Below are 19,303 nucleotides of genomic sequence, written 5' to 3' on the forward strand. Positions count from 1 at the left end.
AAAATGCTGTCAAAGAAGTTAGCTTTGACCTTAGAATTCAACATCATTTATACCTCACGCGTGACGTTGTCAGTTAGTTGGATCTTAGTTTGTCGCAACGTTAAGAAATAACGTTATTAAAACGTTTAAAATTACATCCAAAACGGTCTTAAATAAGTTAGCTTTGACGTCAGAAATCACCGTTGATTGTACGTCACGTATGATTTCCTAAATTGGGCATTGTGGTTTCTCACGACAACGTATGAAATGAAATCAAGTTTACTTTGACGTGGTTGTAACAAGGTTGAGAAATGACGTTATTAAAACGTTAGAAATGATGTATAAAATAGTCATAAAAAAATTATCCTTGTTACAAAAGGTAATGTTGTTGTTACGTCACGTTTTACGTTTTAATTATATAACATTGTAGTTAGTCAAAACGGTAAAATGACGTTATTATAACGCTTAAAATGGCGTCCTGGTCTCCAATAAATTAGCTTTGATGTCAAAATTTAATGTTGATTGTACGTCACGTATCACGTTGTAAATTAGTAACATCAATGGTGGTCACAAAGTTTAAAAATAATGTTAGCAAAACGTTCGCTCTGACGTACAAAATAGCCTAAAACAAGTTATTAGCCTCGAAGTAATTAATTAACCTTGTTCGTACGTCACCTTTGACGTTATAATCAGGTTACTTTGTGGTGCGCCACAATTTTTTTTTTCCATTGAATTGAAAAAACGTTTAAACGACGTCAAAAGTGGCTGAAAAGACGTTAGTTTTGACGTCAGTAAACAACGTTTTTTGTACGTGATTTTTGACGTTTTAAAATAAGTTGCATTTGGTTTGTTTCAACGTTACGAAAGAACGTTAATCAAACGTTTGAAGTTACGTTAAAATTTGTCTATAACAAGTTAATTGTGACGTCAGCAATGAACGTGAATTCTACGTCACGTATGACGTTCTAAGCTGGTTGCGTTATAGTTTTACGGAACGTTAAATATACAGCGTTAATTAAACGTGTAAAAGACGTCTGAACCGGTTTAAAAATGTTAGATTTTAGGTCAGTAATAAACGTTATTTGCATGTCACCTATGACGTTGTAAATTTGTTTCATTGTGGTTCGTCGCAACGTTAAAAAATAACGTTCAACAAACGTTCGAAGTGACGTCCAAAATGATGTAAAACATGTTAAGATCGACGTCTGTAATCAACGTTGTTTGTACGTTACAAATGACGTTAAAATTTGGTCGCATTGCGGTTTTTCTTAACGTTAATTTTGACGTTAATGCTACGTTTTACATTACGTTTTGATAACACGGCCTCGACGTATTTTCTTAACGTTCGTTTGGACACATTCCCACAACATTTACTTAGTTTAAAAAAAAAATCCGAACGTCGAAAATACGTTGTGTGTTAGCTGGGTACTTTGTCAAACAAAATATTAAGATTTCGCTCAACAGCAACATGATTCTAAAATACATTGCTGTTAAATTCAGAAAAGTCTGAATTACATTTTATAGGTTTAAAAATAAACTACATCAATACTTTTATTCCCTTCAGTAGGTGAAAGCACAACTTGAAAAACAATACCACATTATTGAAATTGTGGTAGCCGGTTTCATACTCTTGGAACCGAATATTAAGGCAGCACTTAAAACATTGCTTTTCAACCAATTGAACATCTGAAAATAACAAAGTTCAGTTACACATTTTAAAGAAAAAAAAAATTCACACACAAATAAAAATATGTTTTATAGTATCAATCAATATTTATTTTGTTAAAGTTTATAAACTTACTTAGAGTAAAAAATGGTGTGAATTACAGAAAAAAATTAAACTGTTTTTTACAATCCCTTTGCAACAAATACTAAAAAATAATGATTAAATAAAGAGCACACCTATACCATGATCTTCCAATGCTGAATATTGAAACTTACCATGCCATATCATACCTACTCCATAAACTGAGGCATTTTTGGTAATTCTTCTGGCTTCTTTTAGACTTGTGCCACAGGAAGGACAGTTAGTTTCACTGGGACATAAAGTTCCATGTGGCTCTTTATCAAATTCTTTTAAATTTGGCGGACATTCTGTTGAGTGTTGATAAAAACATCCATATATTACAGGTATATATGTTAGTTCAAAATAACATATAATAAAACACATCGAACTGACAATTTCTTACAGTTAGGCTCCATTTACTAAACTGTCCGAGGCACCATTCCCAACGCAGCTACACTTGCTTCTGTCAAAACTACAGTACGTCATATTATGTTCATCGTTGTGACAACGTGAATTTTACGAATCAGCCTCAATCGAAAAAGGTTCAAACGGTATATCCGAAGCATTTGAGTGAAAACCGCCCCCTTAATACCTACTCATATATCGTTGTTACGATGGTCGCGTAAAAGCACGTTAACCTTTTACGACAGGTATGGTGGACAAACTACCTCTTTTTTTGATATTTGCAATAAAATGTCGTATTTAGTCAGAGTTTCAACGGCCTCTTATATGAATGTTATCTTCACCAAACAGAGATATAAGATTGGTTTTGGTGAACATAAATGCAATTTCATTACACCCAAAGCAAACATGTTTCCAACAAAAACATGACAAGTCTGGGCCATTTATTCCTTACATTCCTGAAGAGCAACGACATCCCTACAGCTTTCAAACCGGCCAGAAAAATTGGAAACATTTTACCTTTGACTAAAGATCCTGCTGCTGTTTATGAGATTCCCTGTGGAGGTTGTTTAGCAACATACATAGGGGAAACTTAAGGAAACTCGAAGCCCATTCAGCTCTGGCAAAGCATGCGGTTGAACTTCGAAATGGAATTGATTGGGATAATTGTAAAATTCTAGACTGGAAGCCGCACTATTACAAAAGACGGTTAATCTCCTAACACCATGAATGCAATCTACTCGTCGTTGTAGCTATATAGCAATAGCTGATAACGCCCCTTGTCCGACGGCGCAGTCCTGCACCGGATGACTCCGGCGCGTCACAGCTTATCGCATACTTCAGCGACGTCTAAAATTATTAATAATATAATCTACGTTTTCAATTTTTTACTTCTTAGTATTTAAGATGGCTACCGCACTCTCGTTTTAATTATTAACCCTGATGAGTCAGCTGGTATCTGCTGCCGAAACGTCGGTTTATACTTGGTTTACACCAGAAGAGCGATTTCTATCTATTGATATGTTGCCTGGTTGAGACACGATAAGTTGAATATATGAACTGAAATGACCCTTTAAAAATAACTTCAATTCTATAATTTCTTTGCACTTTATGAAACCGGACAACTCAACTGTAACTAAAAACTCAAAATGTTTTTTTACATACAATTACGGGCTGCCTACTTGGCGTGACACAACTTTCTTCTGATAATGCTGATTTTTGTTAAACACGGATGGGCGAAAACGGTTTCGAATTTGATGCTTTCACCAGAAGTTTACAGTGTTGTAATGACTTAAGTCACTTGGGTTGAAATGAAGTGTTTTCAATAATCATTTTTTTTTGTAAAATTGGGTAATTTATTCAATTTGTGCACATTGCATCATGCTGTATATTGTTTATTTTCGTATTTTTAGAAGGTTTTGCTTATAGTCGGACTAGTTTACTTAATTTATTAGGTTGATGTGCAATTTTTTAAGACAAGAACTTTTAACTTGTAATGCCATAATTATGACTTGGCTCGGACTTTCTAAGTTATTTTACGTATATGACTTTTTACAACACTAGAAAATTGAACACTTTATCATGGATTGTGTAAGAGTGGCAGAGCCACAAATAAAATTAGAACGCTTGTATTCAGTCGTTTTTGTTTTTACATAACGACTGTATTACCACAACTTAGCAGCAATAATGCGCAGTTTTTATCAGCTGTAGACTGAAATTAACTCCACATTCTCAATGCTGGGGTTTGTCGTCGAACAATTTTGCATTCGCGGCATTAACTTTTTAGACATTCGCAGTTCGCTCGTGGACCGTATTGTTTGCTTTTCCTCGGGGAATAAAATTAGTCTTGTGTTACGTGTTGAATGAACAGAATCGGGATACACCCAAAATACGGTTGTGGATAAGATAAACCAACTTTTCAGTTTTACGAAAGTTATATGACTAAACGTGCATACATAATAGTAACGTGTGTTAAAAAAGGCTTTATGGCCTTCTATTTCGACAACGACGAACCTGAATGGCAATTATTAAATATGCACCCGATCATACACATATCATTGCTTCAGAGCATACACCGAGGGGCTGTTTTTACAGACGCTTACGACGCGTTAATACATGCTAACAACCTAACGTCGATGCGACAAGTCAATAACCTGTTTACATTAAAAAAGGATATCGACATAATTAAAACATGTGATATGTTGTACCAAACACACGCGACTTTTTTTGCGTGAAATTACTAGTTATAAAAAAAATGTAATCCTTTTTACACATTATCGTCTGCAATTAATCATGGTAAAGAAACAATTTAAAATAGTTAACAATGACGCCACATTAAGAATCTGTAATGAAAAACATAAAAACAACATTTATAGATTTTTATTAAAGAAAACACATTAGCAATCCAACGCCACGAATACAAAATTAAATTATGTGTCTAATTTAAAGTTGCCGAAACAAAATAATCTAAACGTGAAACACGGCGACGTTGGTTCGCACTATGGTGGATATAAGGTGATTTTACTTCGATTCGTACGTCTTCTTACTTTGCGTTTTGGAGCTGCGAACAAAGAAGCCGATGAAACATAGGAACTGGTATGCCAACTTAAAAACGACAACCGATATCACTGTAGTGCAGTTTTTAATATATATAGACTCACAGCAGCTTTAAGCGCCTGGTCAAGGTCAGGAGATAAGGTCAAGTTCTCGATTCCGACCGAAAGGCGAACGAATGTGTCACTGATTAACAAAAGGTCCGGCTGAGCCCCAGGAACTGGAGCATGTGTGGTCATCATCGCCCATCAAGAAACAACATATTTGTTTTGAATATATAAAAAGTAGAAGAAAAGTGCTGTCGGACAAAAAACGCTCCTTAAAGAAAAAGCAATAGAGTTATAAATGCCATGTTGTAACCCAGTGGTACGCAGTATGTTGTTTTAAGTAAAATAACAGTTTTACCAAAAGGTTAAACGTTTTTTCTACTGTAATACATTTTTCGCAATGATTGTATAGTTAGATATTTTATGCTTCAGTAATGATAGGAATTATTTCTTTCCAGGACATAGCAAAACAACAAAGAATCACAAAACTTGACTACCGGTATCTTGCAAAGTTAAAAAAGACACTTTTTCGAGACTAGTGGGCCACATTCCGGACAACTAATTAGCTAATCCGCCCCTGTTAATAATCCTATATACATTTTGAGTAAAAGCTGAGTTTTTCGTTAATTTGTTGGTAAGCAATGAAAAAAAGGTTGAGAACCACTGTTGTAACCAGTCTATATAAATATAAAATGATGTTGCATGTGTTTTGAAGCTCTTACGGATGCTCACTGCTCAGCCAGGCTTTCGATTCCTCCAAGACTATCAGCCAGTGTGAAAACTTTTAAGTAGCTGAAGAACTTCTTGCAATTTTTAGGTCACCTTTTATCCAAAAGGCGATCAATCCGGAAGCGCCGGTACATAAATCACCAAACACAGGTTTTACGCTAAAGTATTAAACGATTCTAAATTGTTGTAACACACATATTTATTTAAGGTAGACTATATATGAATGAGCTTCGCGCGAAATGTTTTCCATTTCTATGTTTTTAGTTATTTTAAGGAATCAAGTCAGCCTAAAGGTGGATGTATATGGAAAATGGAAACCTTGTTAAAAAACCTAAATTCTTTAAACTAAATGTCACAAACAAGACGTGTAATTTTTTATTAAACCGAGCATATCCATCCACAAGTTAGCTGTTTAAAATATTCGTAATTTAAATATTAGCAGATTAACGCTTGGTATTGCATATAATTAACCAAAAGTTATACACAGTTATACTCTTTCAAGAATAATGAAATGGTTAAAAAAATCTTTCACATATATGTAACGGTCGTGGCTGCACCTAAGCGACCTATGTAGCCTGGCCTACATCAACCGTTGCATGGGTGTTTTTTGTTGGAACGCGTCCCCCGCCAGCACTGCCTATAGTTGCCACACAGTCTTGAACGGTGACGGTTCTCTGTTAAACAGAACGAAAAATCAACACAACGAAATGCGATTATGAAGTCATACACGGCTATGGCAGACGGGCATTTACAGCATAACATTAACAGAACTCAAGATATTCGTAACTTAGCACAAACAATATTAATCCTAATCAAATGGCTTTTTACTTTTATATTAACGACAAGGAAATATAGCCACAATAAATAAATGTACGTACCAACTTGTTAGGGATCCAGGATTAACTTGGATATAATCAGTCGCGGCTAGATTTCAGTTGCAATTTAAAGTTTGTAATTTACTAAACAAACAATAAACGTAATATTATTAAGTTCTTACAAATTCTAAACTTAATACGACTAGTCAATACAACTAACTAGTACAGAAATACCCAATTTGCAGTTAGCAACTAAAAGTTAAGAACTTGCGCCATGTGCTTTTTGCTAGCAACATTTGAGAAACTAGAAGAGAAAAACGGTAACATTGTGACGTCATCAACATAGAAATGTTGTCCGCAAGGAGAACGAGATCATCGCGCACGAAGTTGCGCTCCTGGACAGTCCATTTTTGCCGCATTTGCAATGTCGGTAAGTACTCGGCAACCCATCTCAGCCAGAATTGATTTGCCATGTTATTGCACCTGGCGCCATCGCCGCCTCACGTAGTTGTCCTTCTCATCGAAGACGCCTGGAGGCAGCGTATCGCAGCGACCGAGCAACACCAAATTATTCGGCGTTAGCGGCTCGTCGCTTTCCGGATCCATCGTGACTGGTGTAAGCGGGCGCGAGTTTAGAATCGCTTCTACTTCCACCATAAACGTGTTGAGGGTCTCGTCACCAGGCTGTTGGCCAGCCATCAAAACATTCGGGTTGAATGCCCATTCGACGTTGCTCCGTCTCAGATTGTCAATTATCTGAGATTGATTCCAGTCCTGCAATGATTTGCGGAGAACGCGCTCGGCCCCCACGAAGTTGGTTTTGGTTCCGTTGTCGCTAAAAATCTTTTTGGGTTTACCTTGGCGACCGATAAATCTGCGAAGCGCGTCAATAAACGAGTCAGTTGTCATTGAGTGTGCGATCTCAATATGAACCGCACGTATCGTTAAGCAAGTAAACAAGCACCCGTAGCGTTTGACTTCGCTACGGCCTTGTTTAACCATGAGCGGACCAAAATAGTCGACGCCCACAAATGAAAATGGCGGATGGTGAGGTGTAATGCGCTCACGCGGTAAATCGGCCATCTGTTGTCCGCTGGGCGCATTTCGTCGGCGGCAGAAAATGCATTTTCCAAGCACTCGTCGTACAGCAACTCCTCCGCGAACGACCCATTATATTTGGCGCAGCAAGTTCCATGTTAGGCCCATGCCAGAGTGGCGAACTGTTTGGTGGTGATCCTCAATCAAGTCCGTTACGTGGTGTTTGTGTGGCAGTATCACAGGATGCTTCAGATCGTATGACACCGGAGCGTAATTAAGGCGCCCTCCAACGTGCAAAACGCCTTCGACCAACATCGGGTTCAGTTTTTGCAAGGTCATTTTCTTTAGCGCGCGCTTACCAGCGCCGCGCTCCTTTTGACACTGTGACAAAACCCGGATTTCTTCTGGGAAGTTTTGTTTTTGCACGTACTTGATCACTGCGCGTATGATGCAAACTTCGATTTCTTGTTTCGTATGTTGTAATTTACGAAACGCAGCAACCAAGCTACAGCCTTTTTCAACCTCGTCCATGACGAGTAACGATGTAAAAGCAGCGTATCTAAACAGTTGGGATTGTGTGAAACGAAGTGGACTTTCACATCTGACGGTGGCTTCTTCACAAATTCGTCAGGTAGTTCATCGGCGTATAGCGGACTAGACGGCCACTGGGTTTCATCCTGATACAGAAACGGCGGACCTTTGAACCAGCGGTCTCTTTCCATGAGGGCCTTAACACTCAACCCCCGGGACGCGTCATCGGCTGGATTGAGCTTTGTTGGCACGTGTCTCCATTGCAATGCATCCGAACCCTCGTCTATCTTCGTGAGCCGATTCGCTACAAAGGTAGGGAAACGCTTCGTTTTGTTGTTGATGCATCGCAAAACTGACGTTGAGTCGGTCCAAAACACAGACTTTTGAATTTTCAGATTCAATTCCTTTCGTAAAACCTGGTCCATTTTCACAGCAAGAGTAGAGCTGCAGTCAACTCCAGCCTCGGTATTGAAACGGTTTTCAGTGGAGCTAGGCGTGCTTTTTACTCTTTCTTCGTAGTCAACGACTCTTAAATACGACACTGTTCCATAACCGTATGATGAAGCATCCGCGAAATGGTGTAAGTCGTAGCACTTAATTGTTTCGACGTCGTTTGGTTTCAAACATCTGGGAATTTGTACGCTGGATAAATTTGGCAACTCAGAGACCCACTGGTGCCACGCACTAGCAATGTCGTCCGGCACTTCTTCGTCCCATCCCAGCTTTTGCTTACACAGCTCTTGCAGCAGCATTCTGGCCTGCAACACCACAGGTGCCACAAATCCCATAGGATCAAACAGGGAACTGGTAACAGACAATATACCCCTTCTCGTGACAGGTTTTTGCTTTAAACGTCAAACTGGAAGGCATCAGACCGAAAATTCCAGCTTACTCCAAGTACTCTTTCCACTTCGGCGTTTAACGGAAACGACGACTTGGCTGTGTCGCCTACTGGAACGGCGTCCAAAATCTCTTCGCAATTGCTTAACCATTTTCGTAAATTAAAACCACCGCGCTAAAGCAATTCGCGTAGTTCTTTGATTAGTTTTGTTGCCTCATTTGCAACAGACTTTAGGCAGTCGTCGACATAGAAGTTTTCGTGGACTGTTGCAACAGTTTCAGGGGCGAAATCCTTGCTATTATCGTCTGCGGTCCGTCGAAGACAGAAACTAGCGCAGCATGGCGACGACGTTGCGCCAAACAGGTGAACCAACATTTGGTAGTCAACAGGCTCGCTCTTTAGTCGTATCGCCGTCTGGCCAACAAACAAACCGTAAGCAGTTGATGTCCACTGGATCGACACTCACTTGGTGGAACATCGCTTCTACGTCAGCAACTAATGCAATTTTCTCTTGGCGGAATCTTAGCAGCACACCTACGAGGCCGTTCATTAAATCGCGGGTCCTTGTAGCAGTTGATCATTCAATGACGTGTTGCGGTACTTTGCAGCGCAATCGAACACTACCCTCACCTTTCCCGGTTTTTGCAGATGGAGAACGGGGTGATGCGGCAGGTACCATACTTGGTCATTCACAGGCTCCTTATCGACACGGCGAGCGTTACGCTTCGATTGTCTCCTTGTATTTCCTGCAAAGGGAGTCGTATTTGCTCAAACGGCGCTTTAGGTATCCTAGTCTTTGTTGCATCGCTTGTATGCGGTTGTTCGGCAGGTTAGGTGAGCCTGCGCGCCACGGCAACCGCAACTGGTAGTAGTGACGGTCCTTAAGTTTCAGAGTCATTCATCAGCTTAAGAGCGTACTTGTCGTCCTTAGACATCCCTACGCCGGGAATCAAACTGGAATCCTTGAACTCCGTTTCTCACACCCTCTTGACTTGCTCGTGCAGCAAATCGCATGACAAATTTACGTGGTTCACTTTAACGTGATGAACGCCGAGATCGCTGGACTGAGACGAAGCGGGACCAAACAGTGACCACCAACCAAGCACCGTCTTTATAGCGCTTGGCTCACCTCGTTTCCCTCTTCGATCCTCTTCGACCCAAAACACCTCGGGCACGTCTAAACCAATTAGAAGTAGTAGCACTTCGTCGTTAGATGCTTTCGCAAATTCTATCCCCTTTAAGTGTGACCATTTTTTATCGCATCTGTTGGGCGCAACAGGTAGACTTTCAACTGTAATCACACAAGGCAAATTGACAGTATTTTCTCCGTCTATGGACTTGACGGCTAGCTTGACGACTGCACCGTCCTTTGACATAGACTTTCCGTTAACAGTAGAAAGCGAGTACTCGATTTCCTCGCCGTTTATTTCAAGTAGCTCGAGAAGACGCCTGTCGCACATCGTGGAGTTAGAACCAGAGTCCACAAAGGCATACGTCTCGGTCTCGTGCCCATTATTGCCTACTACTTTTACAGGAACAATATTCATATACACCCGTTGACCAACCTGTAGACGTACTGACGCCTTGGCGGCACACGATGTTGAAGTGACGGCCGGCTTTTCACCGTCTTCCCTTGGCGGTTCTACTGGCCTCTGGTTCTGATTGTCCCTCGGTGGAAAGCTGGCGTTTTTGATGTAATCGCGATGCAAGAGCGTGTGTGGTGCTTGCGACGACATCCTTCCACTGAGCATGAACCCTCCTTATTACAACCTCTTGCAATGTGACCTCGACAAAAACAGTTGTCACAAAGCCTTGCTCGTCGCAATACATTTAGGGCGTTCATTCAATGGCATTCGTTTAAAGTCGTAGCAACGTACTAACTCATGTGCGCGATTACATACAGGACAGTAGTCACCTGGCTTTCCCATTCGACCAGGTTGTCTCTCACCCAGTTTTGTGGTGGTGACGCTGGTGGCGTGTGCCGTCGCTCGAAGAGCTCTCGTCTGGGGCTTCACTGCGGCGCTTCTCTGTGGAGCATGCTTTTTTCACTCATCATTCTACTAAACAGCGTGTGCGAAATCGACGCTTCATTCTGCACAAATTCCACTAAATGCTGAAACTGCGGCTCGGTACCGCCAAGCTCGATTTTTCCGGCGTGTCTTTTCCATCGGCAAACGTTTAGCAAATACTGAGCAAATGTTCGAAGTTATTTATGTCAGCAAAGTAACCTAACAGTGTCACATTACATTCCTCCAAATGACGTACAAGCTTCTGTAACCCATCAATATCGTCAGGCTTCATACTTGGACCAACTGTTAATCGTTCAATGTAGGTACGGGCAATGATAAATGGGCGACCATAATTATCGTGTAACACTTGTCGAGCCTTTTTGTACCCAGTACTAGCATCGAGTACAGAACAGAACGATATTAGGCGTTTAGCTTCGCCAGTGCAAAACTGTATAAGGTAGCTTAATTTCTTTCCATCAGTCATGGCGCGACTGGCGATATGTTCGTCAAAGGTCGTAATAAATCGTGTATATTGTAGAGGATTTCCATCAAATTTAACAAGTCCGGCTTTGGCAAATCCATACCATCTTGGAGAAGAGAAGCAAAATGCATAAATTCACTAACCTGCGGCTTCTGTTCAGCCGTATTGGTAGACACAAGGTTAGGCGACGCTTGGCCTATACCCTGAGGACGCGACAGTTCCTCCCAACTTGCTTGTGGTTCTCGTTGCGATGGCACGACGTTATTTGACTCCGGACTTGTTTTTACAGGAACTCCCATATCAGCTACCACTTGGGAGCACGGGGAAACATCTGTCGCAAATCGGACGGTATCGCGATGACGAGACACGTGTGAACCTGTGACCGATCGCGCCTCCCAAATATCGGCTTCAACCGTCGCGACTTGCAGCTCGTGGTCTGCCCTTAGGAGTTCAAGTTGTCTTTCTTTTCCTTTTTTCAGTTGCTCGAGTTCATCTTTCCTTTGTCGTTTTGTTTGTTCAAGTTCAGCTTCTCTTTTCTGCTCTTCCTCCAACTGCTTTCTTCTAAGCGCTGCCTTTTCTTTGCGAACAGCAGCTTCAGTGCGTTTGGTGCTAGACCTGGAACTAGCATGAGACATATGCGTTGTGGGCCTAGATGACCTTGAAGAATGACTGTGGTTATTAGACTTGTGACAGTGCACCTCCTCTCTCTCTTTAACTTTAGAAAACCACTGCTTAATACGCTCGTCAAATTCTTCTTTTCCACTCTTCATGCTGGACAGAGTTCTTTCTTAACATAAGCGTAATGTGATTCCAGATACTCTTCGTACAACTCAGCAATTAACTTTAACTGGTCGACCTTATTAAAGTCAACCATTAATTCCTCGGCTTTTTTGTACGATAAATTAAGCTGCTCAACGATTTCATTAAGCGTTGCCTTATTTACAACCATGTTGAAACAGTCAATTAAACTTTAATGTTCTTACGTTAGTCCTCCAGAAAAGTTGAGAACTTCAATGTCACCTAAGCGCCCTACATCAACCGTTGCATGGGTGTTTTTTGTTGGAACGCGTCCCCCCGCCAGCACTGCCTATAGTTGCCACACAGTCTTGAACGGTGACGGTTCTCTGTTAAACAGAACGAAAAATCAACACAACGAAATGCGATTATGACGTCATACACGGCTATGGCAGACGGGCATTTACAGTATAACATCAACAGAAATCAAGATATTCGTAACTTAGCACAAACAAATATTAATCCTAATCAAATGGCTTTTTACTTTTATATTGACGACAAGGAAATATAGCCACAATAAATGTACTTACCAACTTGTTAGGGAACCAGGATTAACTTGGATATAATCAGTCACGGCTAGATTTCAGTTGCAATTTAAGGTTTGTAATCAATTACTAAACAAACAATAAACGTAATATTATTAAGTTCTTACAAATTCTAAGCTTAATACGACTAGTCAATACAACTAACTAGTACAGAAATACCCAATTTACAGTTAGCAACTAAAAGTTAAGAACTTGCGCCATGTGCTTTTTGCTAGCAACATTTGAGAAACTAGAAGAGAAAAACGGTAACATTGTGACGTCATCAACATAGAAAAATTAAACAACGTTTCTCGCTGTAACAATGGTAAAGAAACAATTTAAAATAGTTATATATCAATTAAAATGTAATTGAAGACAAAAAATCTAGCTTAGTTACACAAATTGGAATATCATTCACATTTTTTCTTTGCTGCGTCTTATGTGTGAAATATGCGTTTGCTAAATAGACTAATCTAGAACAATTGTTTGTCTGAAACAATGACGCCAAATTAAGAATCTGTAATGAAAAACATAAAAACAACATTTATAGATTTTTATTAAAGAAAACTCATTAGCAATCCAACGCCACGAATACAAAATTAAATTGCGTAATAAGAAAATGTCTTTAAAATTATAAATGTGTCTAATTTAAAGTCGCCGAAACCACATAATCTAAACGTGAAACACGGCGACGTTGGTTCGCACTATGGTGGATATAAGGTGATTTTACTTCGATTCGTACGTCTTCTTACTTTGCGTTTTGGAGAGCTGCGAACAAAGAAGCCGATGAAACATAGGAACTGGTATGCCAACTTAAAAACGACAACCGATATACACTGTAGTGCAGTTTTTAATACATTATAGACTCACAGCAGCTTTAAGCGCCTGGTCAAGGGGTCAGAGATAAGGTCAAGTTCTCGATTCCGACCGAAAGGCGAACGAATGTGTCACTGATTAAGCAAAAGGTCCCGCTGAGCCCCAGGAACTGGAGCATGTGTGGTCATCATCGCCCTTCAAGAAACAACATATTTGTTTTGAATATATAAAAAGTAGAAAAAAAGTGCTGTCGGACAAAAAAACGCTCCTTAAAGAAAAAGCAATAGAGCTATAAACGCCATGTTGTAACCCAGTGGTACGCAGTATGTTGTTTTAAGTAAAATAACAGTTTTACCAAAAGGTTAAACGTTTTTTCTACTGTAATACATTTTTCGCAATGATTGTATAGTTAGATATTTTATGCTTCAGTAATGATAGGAATTATTTCTTTCCAGGACATAGCAAAACAACAAAGAATCACAAAACTTGACTACCGGTATCTTGCAAAGTTAAAAAAGACACTTTTTCGAGACTAGTGGGCCACATTCCGAACTAACTAATTAGCTAATCCGCCCCTGTTAATAATCCTATATACATTTTGAGTAAAAGCTGAGTTTTTCGTTAATTTGTTGGTAAGCAATGAAAAAAAGGTTGAGAACCACTGTTGTAACCAGTCTATATAAATATAAAATGATGTTGCATGTGTTTTGAAGCTCTTACGGATGCTCACTGCTCAGCCAGGCTTTCGATTCCTCCAGGACTATCAGCCAGTGTGAAAACTTTTAAGTAGCTGAAGAACTTCTTGCAATTTTTAGGTCACCTTTTATCCAAAAGGCGATCAATCCGGAAGCGCCGGTACATAAAAATCACCAAACGAAGGTTTTACGCTAAAACTGTTATTCGGTTAAGTAAGTATTAAACGATTCTAAATTGTTGTAACACACACATTTATTTAAGTTTCTATGTTTTTAGTTATTTTAAGGAATCAATTCAGCCTAAAGGTGGATGGATGTATATGGAAAATGGAAACCTTGCCGAAAAACCTAAATTCTTTAAACTAAATGTCCAACAAGACGTGTAATTTTTTATTAAACCGAGCATATCCATCCACAAGTTAGCTGTTTAAAATATTCGTAATTTAAATATTAGCAGATTAACGTTAACCAAAAGTTATACACAGTTATATATACTCTTTCAAGAATAATGAAATGGTTAAAAAAATCTTTCACATATATGTGTTACGAAATTTATCTCCAACAATATTTGGTTACGTAAATCTAAATTTACCTGCTTTTTAATAATCTCATATTGTTAATGAGAAGGCAAACCGGGATATTTAACTTTGGTCACAAGAGGATTAGTTTCGAGCCACTTTGCAACTGCGATTGCATTCTTCTGATGTTGTTCCATTCGTACAGCTAACACGTCTTCAAACCGCGATTGACCAAAACTTGGCCAGTGACGTTAAACAGATAATTTTATTTTTTTACGAATTCTATGCATTTATCATTCTTAATATATTCATTTAGAGATTTCACTGTTGTTGTCAAACTAACATTGTATATCACGGTGTAAATAAGTAATGGTAAATTCAGATTTACTATTAGGTTATCGCAAACAAATTTAGTAATAATTATTGCCCTCAGCCTTTCTCGCTATTGGTAACCAACAATCCCGGTCGGTGTGGCCGTTCATACACTTTGTCGTGGAATACATTACAACGTCAGCCCCGTAGAGGAGAGAGGGCGCATAAAATTACGTAAACAAACACGTTTCATGAGCGCGATTATAATAATTGTTTATCTAAGTCTGCCTAAATTGCGATTTGCATAAAGTAGCTTTACTAACGATGGTAACTATACGTTCAAAACGCAAAAAGTTTTCTCGAAGCACACAAACATTGACTGAGAAGAGAGAGTGGTTCTTAACATTTTATGCTTCGTGTCTCCCTTTGATAGCTCTCTCAACCATCGTGCCCCTCTGCTTATAAAAATACCTAGCATTGCATTTACGTGTTTTCACTTGTTTTACTTATCCACGTCAGTAACAAACAGCAATTAAACGAAGTCTTACGAATTAGCTTCACTTTAAATTAACGTAGTTATAGTCATCCAAAGTATTTTTGTTATTCGGCTCTGTTTTGTTTTGAGCCATTTCGCGATAGTTATAATGGCGAAGAAAACGCACATTATTGGCCTTTTGGCTGAGTAGTGAGTAAGAATGAATGTTGAATAAACACAAAAAAATGGAGCTATTACTTTTGTTATTATATGACAGCTTCATTGCAGTCATGATAACGCCTGACGTTTTTCACGCAAAAGGTTCTTCTAGCAATAATTCTAGAAGTGGCTGATGAGCCACGGCGGCATTCTGAACACACCTCGCTAACGACGCACGAGCTCGTGAAGTCGACTTTTGGTATTACAAACCCACTTCTCATTAGCCAAATCTCGCTATCTAACGTGTGGCTCAGACCACTTGGTAACGCCTAATTTGTGTTCTGAAAACCTAACTGCTGTTGATAAAATCAAAAGACGTAATTAATTTAAAAATTAATTTGTGACAAAAACAATCATGTAACACTGCCAATATTGGTAGTGTTAAAAAGTAAAAATATATGAAATTAAAAAAATTGTAGATTCCTCATAGGTCTAAAATTATAAAACACCAGCAGGTGCCAGCTACAAAATCAACAACTAGCAAATGGCATCAAGGGGCAACGTGAAAAAACGAAAATAAAGAGAAAGCACGCCAACTGATAAGCATTGTCGCAGAGCATTGTAACCCCCATTCACTACCTGCTCAAATTATGATTTAATAACACCCTTGATCCCCCAGGTGCTTCAGCCTCTGGAAGAACGACGCCCACAAAAAACTCTTGCCCGCCCCGAATTTAAAATCCCTCTCGCCATGAATATAAACCGCTTAAAATCAATTGAACAGGACCTAATTTTTTGATCCTAGTACAAACCTAAGTTGCAAACCTCCATAAAATCATAGCTAAAAAACTTTACACAGAAACATTCGGACCTTGCCAAGCACAAATGAACTTTTGCTACTTTCCAACAATTAAAACAAGAACTCAATCAACACAGGCAAAGTTACAAAAAATAAAACGCCCGGGCCCGACGGTCTCAGCATCGAGTTTTACGCTGAATGCTGGGGGATTCCTTTCTCACCCTCGCAGCCACCTTACACCCCCAACATTTTTAACAACAACAATGGATTTTCGTCACAACTAGTAATTGACTCGCTTTAAAATAAACTTTGTTAAATGAAAATCAAATAAAAATCACAACACACAATCCATGAATTTAAAACTTAAAACACTATGCTAACCTCCCTACAACAGTCATTTTTTTATATTAGGCTTGTTTTTGAGAACGAAGTTTCTTGTTTATTTTCCTTTCTTTTCGGGGTTTGTGTCGTATTTGTAGTTATAACACACCGAGCATATCCTACGTGGCCACCGCACTTCTTCGCCTTCAAGCAGTTGTCACGTTCTTTATTTACACGGTGTGGTTCCAAACTTAGGTGGGCCAACTTGACGCAACATTTAACGTGGCATATATGACTTACGTCCATATGCGGCTTAAGTGGACCCACCATCAGTCGGTATGCCAGGCGGTGTGCGCGGTGTCTTTTTTTATTGAATGTTAAGTAGCCGTAGCCATTGAAGGCTAAGCTCCCGGTCCAACACAAACAGTTATTTACAACTACAACCTTCGTGGTTGTTAACTTTTTCTTTGGCGATTCTAAATCAGGCGTGATCTTCTTGATTTCCATCATACTGTTGGAAAAGCTCTCAACATCTCAGATGATTGTTGAACAAGTTAACGCTTTTAAAGCTTTGAAAAGGAAAAAGGCAAAGTTTTGCTTTATAGAATAACAGGAAAATGTAGACATAGATACGTTAATGAACATATAAAGTTTTGCTTGTAGCAGAATAACAGAAAAAAACGCAGAGTGTAAAAATCTGCCGAAAATTCGGACTTTTAGACCTAACAAATATTGTTGTATACACAGCCTTCATTCCCTTGTGTACAGGTTAACGGAAAAGTTGAACAAAAACACGTATCTCGTAATAGAAGTCGATCAAATGCTTCAAATATCACATTTCGTTTACGAGGAGTAATTATTTTGGGATATTTCTGTCTCTATTCGCGATTTAAAAATAAGCAGTACGTCTCGCATATACGGAGTAATAGTCCGCGCTGGGTTTGCCCTATTGGCAGGGCCGGATTAACCAATAGGCAAGGCTAGCAAAATTCGGCCCTCAATTTTTTAAGGTTAATTTTTTGTAAGGCTGATAGTGATACAGATCCAGTATCAGTACAGTACAGTTTTTGCTTAAAAACTAATAGGCCTAACTGAGTCGAGTTAATATGTGGTTTGTGTGTGAGTAGGTAAATAAATCGTTTCATTTATGCTGCAAACTTACGTTCTGTGCTATCACTTTTAAGAGAAACACACAATAAAACCTAAAAAGTAACAATACTACCTAAAGCAGAAAAAATTATAAACCCATAGAATAAAAACCAATGACATAAAGCTAACTACATAGATTACTGCCCAGTACAGAATGAGATCAAAATCGTCTCGATAAGACCAAAATCTGTCAAAATACGTCCTAAATTCATCGTAATATTGCCTTAAATGGGCAAAACGACCCCTGAAACTGTAGGGAGGGGGTATGGGTCGATCGGGCGCTGTGTTAGGTCTGGCATGGGCCGCTTTAGTGTCGACGTTCGGACGCCCTAGTTTGACCGGCGCCATTTGGGCGCCGCTGTTTTTGCATTGGATTTTTGGCCCTGTTTGGGGTAATGGGTGGGGTTAGAAAATGGATAGGGATTAAAATTATTAAGGGAGTTAGTGATTTACTTAGGGGTGTGTGAGGTTTGAGGTGTGAGGTTTGAGGTAAAGTAAAAATAAAAATCTAGGAATCATCTCAGCGAATGTAGTGACAAAACATTAGTCGAATACTAAAAATTAGAAAATAGGTGCGCTTTTTGAACTTTTCTCTTCTTACGCTTTAAGTTAAATGCTGTGGTATGTGGAAAGGTAGATTGAACTTCACGTTACGACCTCAAAATCCTATTTTACGAAGTAAGTAAAAAACCTGTATATGCAAAAACGTCAAAAGTGACCCACTGGTCCTTAATTAGATTTATTACATGTTTTTATATTATGTTTGTGTTATTTTGCAGTAGCCTAAATAATTTTAATTTTTTATGTATGTATTTTCACTACTTTTCGTAGCCTCGTTTGCAAAATTAGGCCCTTCACTGGTATTGGGTAGTAAAATAAAAGAACGAACAGGCACTATCCAGAATATTCGCTTGACCGTTGCTCCTTAGCATGTTTTTTTAGCCACCTCTTGTTGTCTTTGCAGACCGTGATGTACAAACTGGATGGGTTAACATTTTTTAAAACACGGGTATAATGTTTTTGAACATTATTAATTTTAACGTTATTAAAGAGTTATATAGATAAACATGAGTTCTGACGTTAATGTTCTGCTCAGTTTTGTAGACCTAGCCTACTATCATTGTGTGTTACTGTATGGTAGGCAATGTTCTATTTCTTACAGAAGCCTGTCATATAGTTAGTCTATACCAGGAGGGGTTTTCAACCTTTTTTTGCACATGACACACTTAATTAGTAAAAAAATGGCCGTGGCCCATCAACGTTTAATGAAAAACACTAAGTTTTAACACAAAAATAAAATAATAAAGCTTGTACATTATTTCCCCAGACAGGTAGCTTAATGTGTATATACAGGCGAGTGAAAGACACACACCTTTCTGTTTTACACTTGAAGTAACACATATACACACCAACTACGATCTGTTCAAGCCACACTGCAACTAAAAATCACCACAGCAAAAATAAGCCATATTTGCGTAGTATAGCAACGTTAAACGACATTCAGTACGTACGACATACATCATTCAAAA

The 19,303-nt window shown here is 39.0% G+C and overlaps 2 protein-coding genes and 1 pseudogene across 2 annotated transcripts; all 3 read right to left on the reverse strand.

Annotated features, from left to right (window-relative positions):
* Positions 1 to 6,785: 6,785 nt before the first annotated feature.
* Positions 6,786 to 7,220, reverse strand: LOC146141681 (uncharacterized). Its single transcript, XM_083390462.1, has one exon. It carries the CDS (start codon positions 7,218 to 7,220, stop codon positions 6,786 to 6,788), a length of 435 nt encoding a protein of 144 aa, XP_083246588.1.
* Positions 7,221 to 7,481: 261 nt separating this feature from the next.
* LOC146141682 (uncharacterized) lies at positions 7,482 to 9,271 on the reverse strand. The gene is made up of 3 exons (XM_083390463.1): positions 9,153 to 9,271; positions 7,956 to 8,684; positions 7,482 to 7,908 (listed from the first exon to the last, which is right to left on the reverse strand). Exons 1-3 carry the CDS (start codon positions 9,269 to 9,271, stop codon positions 7,482 to 7,484), a joined length of 1,275 nt encoding a protein of 424 aa, XP_083246589.1.
* On the reverse strand, positions 9,271 to 10,268 carry LOC146141683 (uncharacterized; annotated as a pseudogene).
* Between the last annotated feature and the right edge of the window lie 9,035 nt (positions 10,269 to 19,303).

This window comes from Ascidiella aspersa, chromosome 5, assembly GCF_963924565.1.
Source record: "Ascidiella aspersa chromosome 5, kaAscAspe10.2, whole genome shotgun sequence".
Classification (NCBI taxonomy): domain Eukaryota; kingdom Metazoa; phylum Chordata; class Ascidiacea; order Phlebobranchia; family Ascidiidae; genus Ascidiella; species Ascidiella aspersa.